The sequence below is a fragment of the Ammodytes marinus genome (genome assembly GCF_949987685.1).
Source record: "Ammodytes marinus genome assembly, chromosome: 24".
NCBI classification, from domain to species: Eukaryota; Metazoa; Chordata; class Actinopteri; order Uranoscopiformes; family Ammodytidae; genus Ammodytes; species Ammodytes marinus.
This window is the reverse complement of record NC_137228.1, coordinates 669,299-680,805: the sequence shown is the minus strand read 5'-3', so window position 1 is coordinate 680,805 and position 11,507 is coordinate 669,299. Positions and strand designations below refer to the sequence as shown.

General features: G+C 43.8%; 1 protein-coding gene across 1 annotated transcript; it reads left to right on the top strand.

Annotated features, from left to right (window-relative positions):
- Nucleotides 1-576: 576 nt before the first annotated feature.
- Nucleotides 577-10,949, top strand: LOC307269620 (unconventional myosin-Vc-like; the record flags this gene model as incomplete). Its single annotated transcript, XM_080052618.1, has 24 exons — nt 577-654; nt 1,060-1,155; nt 1,250-1,421; nt 1,543-1,681; nt 1,766-1,922; nt 2,013-2,156; nt 2,241-2,322; nt 2,479-2,586; nt 2,699-2,808; nt 2,926-3,144; nt 3,412-3,552; nt 3,683-3,805; nt 5,142-5,239; nt 5,333-5,419; nt 5,513-5,624; nt 5,723-5,934; nt 6,030-6,195; nt 6,294-6,440; nt 6,519-6,683; nt 6,798-6,891; nt 6,970-7,033; nt 7,133-7,390; nt 7,897-7,977; nt 10,778-10,949. Exons 1-24 carry the CDS (start codon nt 628-630, stop codon nt 10,947-10,949), a joined length of 3,174 nt encoding a protein of 1,057 aa, XP_079908744.1. The 5' UTR covers nt 577-627.
- Between the last annotated feature and the right edge of the window lie 558 nt (nt 10,950-11,507).

Here is an 11,507-nt window from a genome sequence, read left to right as displayed (position 1 = left end):
GGCAAAGTCTGCAGCAGGTGAGCGACTATTCAACCAGGAAGAAACGAGACTATGAGGGATGGGGTTTTCAGAATAAAATGTGTTACTGGGATTTGCTGATCCTTAGCAGCAGTAGTTTATCTATAGTTACCATGCTTTACATATATTTATTTAGTCCTATAGTGTAACTTAATATAGACCTAGACTACATGAGCAGAGCTGAACTCTAGAGTCAAGTCAGTCTAACAGTCGGAGTAAAAAACAAATATAAACTAGGCCTAAAAGTGATAAATTGCTACACAGTGAAACATCAGAATCAGAAATACTTTATTAACCCCGAGGGGTGAATATTAGCTATGAGTAGGCCTAGGCTTAAATGAAACTGAAGCACTATTTGGTAAACATTTAAAGGACAAGGTTAGGTAGTTAAGTGGTTGGTTTTGGGTATTTATTTAATTTATTAATTTGAGTATTATTTTGAAAATTGCAACCGGAAAAGTTATGTTACTTCTTCTCTCTTGACTAGTGATAGTTGTGAGGGGTAGGGAAGAACTTTGCTGGCAACTTGGAAAGTTCAGTGATACAGCAGGTGATAAACAAATATACTGAAGGGAGAAGTTAGGTAGCCTATAACGATAATGCACAAAAATGGCTTTGTTGGAACTGTACACTGAGGTAAGAAGAAAGCTCTTTATTAGCTCCGTCTTTATTAAACTACAGTATAGAGACTTAAAGGTTATATGTTGTTTTATGGAGACATATGGAAACGTTGTCAAGGCTCAGACAAGTTGCATGGATGTATAGAGGGTTGGGGCCAAATGATTTTAAACTATAAATGATCAACTGTTAACTCAACTTTTTAAAATGTCACCTTTTATATAGATTAACATCAATGATATGGGTTACATTATAAATGAATGGTTCCTCCTAGTTAATTATGTAGGCTAAATACTGACAAGGAATAGTATAACATTCACAGTGTTATAGGCCTACTGTATGTTGTAATACTATATTGTACTGTACTATAGTAAGTATTGATACTTTTTTTTTAAACCTAACCACCGAAATCTTCCACTTCAGTATACCAGATGCAGAAAATTGTGGAAATCAGCCGAGATTATTAAGGACTTTCATTTTGGGAACAATGCTCCTGAATTGCTACTTGAAGATGGCAGTGTGAGTAAAAGTTTGACTAATGAAGCCCTTCACATTTAACTGCATTGGGTACATGCTACTGTACTCTTGATTATGACCTGCTGTCACTGTGCAGGAGTACTCCCATCCTGTGGACCCGTCAAAACCTCAACTCCCTCCTCTTCGTAACCCGGACATCTTGGTGGGGGAGAACGACCTCACCGCTCTCAGCTACCTGCATGAACCCGCCGTCCTGCACAATCTTAAAGTGCGATTTGTGGAGTCCAGAATCATCTACACCTACTGCGGTATTGTTGAGACGAACCTTTGGCTGTCTCTGTCAGCCTTTAACTAAGCACTTTGAGGTGAAAGTTATTGGCAGTTTGTGATCTTTGCTCAGCCAGTGCTGTTTCCCCATTTAATTTTCAGGTATTATACTGGTAGCCGTAAATCCATACAAACAGCTTCACGGAGATGCAATCATTCATGCTTACTCAGGCCAGAACATGGGGGACATGGACCCTCACATATTTGCCGTGGCAGAGGAAGCTTACAAACAGATGGCCAGGTAAAAAAAGCCTGAAATGACCACTTGAAGTTGAAAAAAAATTACATTATGTACCTGTACAGTACATTCCCATTTTTTTCACAGAAACCACAAGAACCAGTCCATCATCGTCAGTGGTGAGTCCGGAGCCGGCAAAACAGTGTCTGCCCGATACACTATGAGGTACTTTGCTGTAGTGAGCAAATCTGGAAGCAAGACTCGAGTTGAAGACAAAGTCCTGGCTTCCAATCCAATAACGGAGGTATGTTTTCTCTCTCCACTTAACTTGAGAAGAAAAAAGCTAAATGATTCAGTACTGTGACGGTGTTGAACTATGACTTTATGTCAATAGGCGATAGGAAATGCAAAGACCATCAGGAATGACAACAGCAGCCGCTTTGGGAAATACACGGAGATCAGCTTTGACAAGAGGCACTGGATCATCGGAGCAAACATGAGAACCTATCTCTTAGAGAAATCCAGAGTTATTTCTCAGGTAATATATGAGATGAAGACAACAGCGATATATCTATGATTCTTGTATCCGAGCCAACAATAATGATACTCTTGTTTTATTCAGACAGACAACGAGCGAAACTACCACATATTCTACCAGATGTGTTCCTGCGCTCACCTGCTGGAGTTCAAGAATCTAAGACTGTGTGAGTTTTTGTACAGCTGGTGTTTCACCCGCCGCTGTGTTTAATTCTGATTCACGTAGAAGACACACCCAGGTCTGGCAATCATACGTATGTTTATTGTGGGATTATTTTTTTCAAAACTTTTAACAGCTCGTGACATGTTCATTTAATCTGCAGTGAGTGCAGATAAATTCCGGTACACCTGCATGGGCGGTGACATCACAATCGAAGGTGTAGATGACAAGAAAGACATGGAAGAGACTCGGCGGACATTCTCACTGCTGGGTAAAACAAAATGAAAATGCTTCTGCTGTCAGACACATCGATTAGTATTTACAGAGTTTACAAGTGTTAGCTTTACCCCCCTCTCTCTCTCCCTCTCTGTCTGCTTCCCCAGGGTTGAAGGAAGACTTTCTGTCAGATGTGTTCAAAGTTTTGGCAGCCATTCTGCATCTGGGAAATGTGGAAATCGTTAATAACTCTGGACGTGACAAATCGTCAGTTCCTGTGAGCCTCAACTCTCCAAACCTTAAATAGCTTTTTTTCTTGCTTGATCTTAAAAGTTTTTACCTGCTTTGTTCAATACGAAACATGATTACATATCTATCTTCTGACATTTTGCAGCTCAGGGATCCACACCTGGTAATCTTCTGTGAGTTGCTGGGCGTGAGTGCAAAGGAGTTGGTGCGTTGGCTGTGCCATAGGAGGATCGTTCTGGTGGCTGAGACAGTGGTGAAACCGGTGCCCAAGGATGGGGCGGTCAATTCCAGGGATGCCCTCGCCAAGCAAATCTACGCCCATCTCTTTGACTGTGTTATTAAAAGCATCAACACAGCATTACAGGTCCCAGGAAAGAAACACGCTTTCATAGGCGTTCTGGACATTTATGGGTAAAGCAGATACAGAGATTTTTTTTTTCTTCAGGTGCTTCTTGATTCTCGGCCGCCCTTTTTTATGTGGTCTTTGATATCCTTTTGTCCCCAGCTTCGAAACGTTTGACGTCAACAGCTTTGAACAGTTTTGTATCAACTATGCAAATGAGAAGCTTCAACATCCCTGTCTATGAGCTCACAGGGGTTATTCTCTTGTCTTTCTTATTTCGTTAATCAGCATGTGTTTAAGCTGGAGCAAGAGGAGTACATGAAGGAGGACATCCCGTGGACGTTGATAGATTTTTATGACAATCAGCCGGTCATTGACCTGATCGAAGCAAAGCTGGGGATCCTGGACTTGCTGAATGAAGAATGTTTGGTAACTTAAACAGACTAGACTTCACGTGAACCTTTACTCTTCTGTTTTCCATTAACTCTCCATTGTGTTTTTATGGTTGCTGCATGTCCTATACAGTTCAGTACATACTGTATGTCTCTCTACTTCACAGTTTCCTCAGGGCACTGATCAAAGCTGGCTGCAGAAGCTGTTTAACTACCTCGCTTCCAATCCTCTGTTTGAGAAGCCCCGGTTATCCAATGAGGCATTTGTGATACAACATTTTGCAGACAAGGTGACGTTCCTGTGACCCATAGAAACACATGTCCAGCGTAGTGTAGCACAAAACTGACTCCTGCTACTATTGACCATGAATGCTTTTGGAACCCCTTAACCCATTGATGACGGCTGCTGCGCGATGCCACATTGGCTCTCCTGCCTGATGCTGCGTCGCGCAGCATTATTACTTTATCTAATTTTCATGGCATTCCCAGCATAGAATGCACTGTCATTGGTTCAAATACACATGAGGTGGGTTTTGTTGATTTTTTGAAGACCACGTGACCACCCAAAAGTTGTGTGGTTTGCCGAAAATCATGTCAATCAAAAAAGTAAAAAATAAAACAAAATAATAATAAAAATACGCCAGCTATGTCGGCGACAGAACAGTTAGTGGCGTTTGGTGCGCAGAATCAAGGTCTACTATAGACTACTGACGAAAATCACACAACACATTGCATCTATTTATTAACAATATTTAATAATTTTCTAATTCATCTAATTTTGACGATTTTTAGAAATATTTGTTGATTTGTAAGCGCTAAGGGAGCATGTTTAAATAAAACCTGTGAACCTTAACTTTTAAATGTATTTTATTTCATGTTTCCATGTGCTACACAGGCTTAGATATTAAGGTTTTGGTAGACTTGACAATTCGTACTATTTTTTCAGAAAACCCTCAGGCATTAAGGACATGCATCCTAGATTGCCATAGTCATCAATGGGTTAAAGAAAGAAAGAAAGAAAGAAAGAAAGAAAGAAAGAAAGAAAGAAAGAAAGAAAGAAAGAAAGAAAGAAAGAAAGAAAGACAACTCTTTTTAAACTATGTGCGTTCATTAACAGGTGGAATATCAATGCAGAGGGTTCCTTGAAAAGAACAGACACTCTCTATGAAGAACTGGTTGACGTTATTAGAGTCAGTGAGGTATTTAAAAGCCCTTCCATCTTTGTTTTTCAATTTTTCCACGTATCACTGTGGCTAGAAATGAAAGATAACAATTGAAAGTGTCTGGATTATTAATGCCTAACCCTTGCAACATTGCCTTTTCTCTCTTTTTTTATCACATTTCTCCTGCTTCAAACTGTTATCAGTTCCCTTTTCTGGCCAACTTTTTCCAAGAGGAGGAGCTAAGCACTGTGAACAGGAGAGGTGTCCAAGTAAGGCCTGCCAGGCCTGGAGTGAAACCAGCCAATAAACAGCTGAGAACCTCTGTGTGAGATAAGGTGTCAATGTTTACTCACTGGAGAATGAACTTCAGCATTCCCCATAATATTCTGTATTTACCAGTGTGCGCAAACATTTATATCTTGTATTTTTTATCATTTCTTGTGAACTTTGTGGTTGAACGTAGTTTTGCAGCTCCCTCTCTTTACTGATGGAAACACTGAACGCTACCATACCTCACTACGTACGCTGCATTAAGCCCAACGATGAGAAGCTCCCATTTGAGTGAATGCCGATTTAAAGTGCATTTCAACACAATCCAGTCTGCATTAACTGTTTGGTTTTAAGTGAGTGTTTGCATGTTTGTTCACTTTTTAGATATGACTCAAGGAGGGTGGTGCAGCAGCTGCGAGCCTGCGGAGTCCTTGAAACTATTCGTATCAGTGCACAGAGCTATCCGTCCAGGTGATGCTCTGTTGATTCTTTAGGACATCAAAAAAATCACAATATTCTCATGTCCATCATAGGCTCATATTGTAATGGCTTTTTGGTTTGCAGGTGGACATACAATGAGTTTTACAGCCGGTACTGTATCCTCATGTCTCATCAGGAGGCCGGCCTCGGTGACAAGAAACAGACCTGCAGGAACGTGCTGCAGAGGTTGATTCAGGTCAGAATTAGGATCTTCTGCTGCCTTTTAAACACAACAAAAAGTATACACAAATATACCATACAGCGTCATTCATTTCATGTGTTTTATCCCTGCAGGACCCAAACCAATACAAGTTCGGTCGCACAAAGATCTTCTTCCGAGCCGGTCAGGTGGCGTATCTGGAGAAGCTACGCCTGGACCGTCTGAGAGGGGCGTGTGTGACCATCCAGAAACACTTCCGGGGATGGAGGGTGAGGAGGAAGTACCAGCGCATGAGAGAGGCGGCCATTATCCTCCAGCAGTACATCCGCGGAACCAGGACAATTCGGTAAGATGGGGGTTCACTTGTGGTTTTGTTGTCCTGCATCCCTCTTGTTTGGTGTCTGATAGGATTTTGACACACGTCTGTTTGTATTCCTGCAGTAAAACAGTGAGTGCTGCGATGCTGAAGCAGGGCTGGGCAGCGATGGTCATCCAGAGACACTGGAGGGGCTACCGTATGAGGCAGATCTACCATGTGGTCCGCCTGGCCACCATCACCATCCAGGCCTTCACACGAGGCTGGATGGCCCAGGAACGCTACAAGATGGTCTGTAACTGCTGGGTTCTTTTTTTTTTCATTCGAGTCATTTTGTAAGATGAAAAAAAAATGCCCTGATGCCCTGCAATCTCTTTGTCAATTCTTAGATGATGAAGGAGCACAAAGCCGTGGTGATACAGAAGTATGCCAGAACGTGGGTGGCACGGCGGCGTTTTCGAACCACCCGTCGGCTGGTTATGAATGTCCAGCTGTCCTTCAGGGTGCAGAAGCTCAGGAAAAAAATTGATGAACAGGTAAAAAAGATGCTTCCAGAGTTACCTTGGCAGTGGCTTTCGTGTAGAGAACGTAACTGAATCCCTGTGTCCTTACAGAACAAAGAGAACCGCGGGTTGATGGAGAGGCTGACGAGCTTGGCCGCCTCCCACTCTCAAACCGTGGACAGGCTTCATGGGGTGGAGGCACAGCTGGAAAAATCCACCAATCAGAAGGCATCTGTGGAGGCCAGAGTGAAGAAAGGGAAAGAAGATGCTGAGCTGGTCAGTTTTTGAAGATGATGCTTGATGATTTAATGAAGTTGTTTGTGTCTTTGTGTACTCATAGAGCAGACTTGACCAGCCCTTTTAAAAGATATATTTTCATTCTTGCTCCAGACTATTTCACAGCTTCAATCGGAAAAAGATGCACTAAAGCTTGAACAGCAGAACTTGGAGAAAAAGTTTGAAACTACGACCAGAGAGGCCAAAGGTAAAAGGAATTAACATTCCATGTAGACCGTTTGCTACCTTTCACACAGGTCAACAATTTGTTTTTCCACTTTTACAGAGAGCTTTGATCGAATAAAGAGGACTCTTGTAGAAGAGAAAGAGTATGAAGAAAGACTTAGAAAGTAAGTCAAGGAAATGTGCAAGTCTGTTGCAAGTCTACAGCACAGGGCAAGTACTGTTTTCAGTCAAAACTAATTTTGACTCGATTAATTCCTTGGCAGAATTGCAGAGAACAACACCGATATCCAGAGGCAGGACCACGAGAAGGAGGTTGAAAGTCTGAAAGATGAAATAAAGAGGCTGAAGGAGAACAGAGTCAGCCTCCAGAGAAAGATAGAGGAGGAGGGACAGGTGAATGCTGACCTGCAGGACCAGGTCGTCCAGCTCACCAAGCACGTCAAGGCCATCCCCGAGCTACGCAGACACCTCAGCAGCCTGCAAAATCAGAAAAACAACATGGAGCGAAATATGAAAGAACAGTCGGAACGAGCAAGAAGTGCAGACTTCTACTTATTTACCTTCAGTTAAAGGAAAGGTTCAACATATTACATTTTTAGCTTTTTTTGCCTCACTCTCTCCGGCTCAATCTTTTGAACCGCTCCCCTTGACTACCAGTGTTTGAGCTAAGTTAACCTGGATGAGAGACCTTTGCCCGTTTCTTTATCAAAAATGCACACACAGCTACAGGAACGGTTTCTGTCGCCTTTTCTTGAGCCGGAGAGTGTGGCAAAAAGCTAAAAATAAAAAAATGTTGAACTATTCCTTTAAGAAAATGATATTCCCTAGTATATAAATTAAGACTGCATCTTCACGATTTTTTTTCCGCAGCTAAGATGAAAGATATCACGAGACAACTTCTCGGCGGCGTTGTCGAAGAGGAGGTTCTTCTGGGGTAAAATCCAAATATTTGAACCTTTCCCCAATTCTAGTTTTAAACTTGTTTTTAGGCATTTGATCATCTCACACAATTTGTTTCTCCACGAAGGCTTACTCCAGACGGCAACGAGAAGATCTATGAGGTTGAAGATGTGCTGGTGGCCTTCGACGGCCTACAGAAAGCTTCCAGGTCTGTCATAGCGATTCCATTCAATTAATATCATTTGTTGTTCATTTTTTTTTAACCTGTGCGACAAAACGATAGTTACGTATGTAACTACGGTTCTATGAGTTCCGGATGACCGAGAGGCGGTGCTTTCAGCACTGGATGTTCCATCGCGCGCATGCGCAGGTCGAGATCTTATACCAAAATAGTCACCCGTGACCCTTGGGTGACCCGAGAATATGTATATATTCCGGAAGTCACTCTAGGATCTATTCCAACTGGATCTTCTCGTGGTATCTGAGAAGTCTGAGTGACAGAGAACTCTGGCGGTCATCCGGAACTCATAGAACCGTAGTTACATACGTAACTATCATTCTATTTCGTTCCTACTGACCGCCAGAGGCGGTGCTTTCAGCACTGGATGACTTATACCAGAAAGGTCACGAAGAGTACTCATCAATTAAGGGCTTACAGCCGTCAACAAGACAGCCGCCATCCCACAGGATGAGGAGCAGAAACATTTACTCTGTAGAGCCGCGCAAACGTACATGATGAAAACCATGTAGCCGAGGCGCAAATGTCCTGACGTTGAACCCGCTTCAAGGCAGCTCCTGGTAGAGTGGCACTCAACGGCCAAGGCCTGGGGAGCCCCTGTGCTCTATTTGCACTCACAGACCACATCCACAAGCCAGTGGGAGTGTCTCTGTTTGGACAGGGCAGCCCCCTTCCTGCAGCTCCCATAGCAGACAAAGAGGTTATTTGTCTTACGCAAGCTGGTTATTGCCACAACCTATGCCCCAAGCGCCCGCACCGGGCACAGTGGGTCTGACATTCTTCCTGCACCCCCTGGTGAGCCCAGGAGATTAAAAGCAGCCAACTCGATCGATTGGTTTACATAGTGGGGAGACAATCGTTTGGATAGGAAGGATGGATTTGGCGAGAGCACCACTCCTGACCCTTCTACATGCCAGCGCAAGCGCGCCTGGCTCACTGACAAGGCATGGAGTTCACCGACCGTTTGCAGTCGCAATGGCAAGGACAAATGCCGTCTTCATAGACAGCCGCGTCAGGTCTGCCTGACTCAGCGGCTCAAATGGGGATAGACCCAAGGCCCTCAGGACTACTTGCACAGGGTGTCCGCAGAAGTCTTAAAAGTCTTAAAAAGTCTTAAATTCATGTATCTAAAATTAAGGCCTTAAAAAGTCTTAAATTCATTAAAAATTTGATATGCTGGTCTTAAATCCATTACTCAAAGGTCTTACATTTGTCGGGGCAGGACTATTCAATGTTATATATTTTTTTTTCTTCCGCGACTTTCCGAGAAGGAGATGTAGAGAGGCTACTTTCTAACTAACTGCTCATATAAAAGTCCGACACTACGCTAGAGGCAGTACGGCCGTGTGTGGCTGTGATCCGCATATAAACGTAGCATAGAAGAAGAATGTGTGTCCCCTGCCTGCGAATTTGAAGTCGGTCGCGTGAAAGCAAGAAAGGGGAGAACGACCCAGCGAAATACATGCCCTGCTATTATACATTCAGTGAGAGGTGGAGGGTGGACGACAAATATCATGGCTGGCTTTATTCACCCCGCGACCACACACTGCCGCTACTCCGTAGGTGTGCAACCACCCGCCCGCTGGCGATGTAGGTAGGCTACTGACCCAAACGCAGATCACACAGAAACAAACTGATTCATTGTGTTTAGTAAAAATGTTTATTTATCTATATTTATTAATTAATAGCTGCTCATCAGACGGTCATTCGGGTCACGTTGCAGTGAGCTCACAGAGTGAGACGCGAGTCTCTGCTTCTCTGTCTGTCGCTTTCTTTCTCTCCACTCTGCCCTCGCTCTCTGACGGCTAGTTAAGAACTATTGCCAATCGTCCCGTCAATCGCAGACAGTAGCCTACATTTCCATCACCAATCGGTACAACCCTAATACCCGCAGTTTATTAACCTGGCCGCCTGCAACAATATGAAGAAAATAAAACATTTTGCAAATTACCGCAGGTCCCGTGGGCATCCCCCAGTCATGCAAACCTGTATATACAGTATGCTATGCCTACTTTACAGTAACCTATTTCCCGATTTTGAAAGTGCAAAATCATTCACCTGTGGAACCAATTTTTAAATAGTTTCTGCCACAAGTTCTGAAAAATAAAGTTAATAGTCTAAGTTTGTTGTTTATTGAATGAGTAGGCTAATTAAAATTCGAAGGACATTCTTCCCCATAAATTACCAGATTTTTGTATTTCATTCTAATACTGCATGCTGCAGCTAATACATTTTTTTTATTGATTAAACTGTTCTTGTGACTGGTTTATCAGAAAATGTAAATCAATTGATACAGCTCTATAATAGGTTGAAAAGGTGGTAATGATGGGTTTTCACGTTGCCTTTACAAGGATCTTATATTTATTTGATGGTAAATGCGGGGGACATTGTCTTCATTCAGACTGCTGTACATTTTTTATTTTCTGTAATTAGACAGCAGTTGTTAGCTAAAGTCCATTGAATATTTGATATTCAAACTTAATAAAACTCTTTACAGAGCCTCTGGCCTCCCTTCAGTAACTGCCTGACTAGGTAGTGGGACCCTACCGTCTGGTTATCCACCCTTGCATGTGCGGCCGATATCGCAGCCACATAAACGCGCAGGGTGGAAGCAGCTCTCCTGTTGCCCACACAGACTGCAGAAAGTGTAGTATCACTCTCAATGAGCAAGTCCCTTGGACTTCGCCATGTGCCATGCACTACTGTGCCAACAACTTCCACCTGTCTGTATAGAGCCATATAGCGGAGAGTGCCCCTGAACTTAAAACAGGTCTGGACCTCTGACTGGTCGCAATACGTCAACAGTGGGTCCTGGCTATCAGGAGCCACACGCCCAGCTGCAGGCGCCCCGAGTTCGGGTGCCCTACATGTCGTATGCCCACCTGAGACAGAAGTTCCTGTCTCTCTGGAAGGCACCAAGGGACTCCTTTGAGGAGTTTTAGTAAAGCTGGGAACCATGGCCTTCCTGGTCCATGTGGAGCCACCAAACGTAGGCTGTAACTGCAATGCTGGACCCCGTCCAGTGTTACCAGTAAAAAGAGAATTACAGGAAATGCATAAAGCAGGCTGACTGGCCAAGCATTAGCCAGAGCCTCCTGCCTTAGGGGGCTGGTCCTCTGCACTCTAGGAGAACCAAGGGGGACAGTGGGTCATCTCTTCGGAAGCAAAGAGATATGCCACCGCCCTGCCATACTTGTCCCAATCATGCCTACCACCTCCGGATGGAGTCTCCACTCCCCGGGGGGTGGCCCTTGGCAAGAGAGAAGGTCTATCGCACCAGACACCTGGAAAGCTTAGATAATGGTAGAGCACCCCCATAAGGAGCCCTTGCGTAACCCACAGGCCCTGCTCCGATCTGGTGCCCACCTGGTGGTTGAAGCCTGAGTGCTAAGAACCCTGCAAGGAGTTCCAGCCTAACGTGCTCCAGTCTCTGCTGGGCATCTCACTGGCCTACAACAGTCCTGCACTAATAGACTGCGTCCCAGTCTGACAAGGAGGCG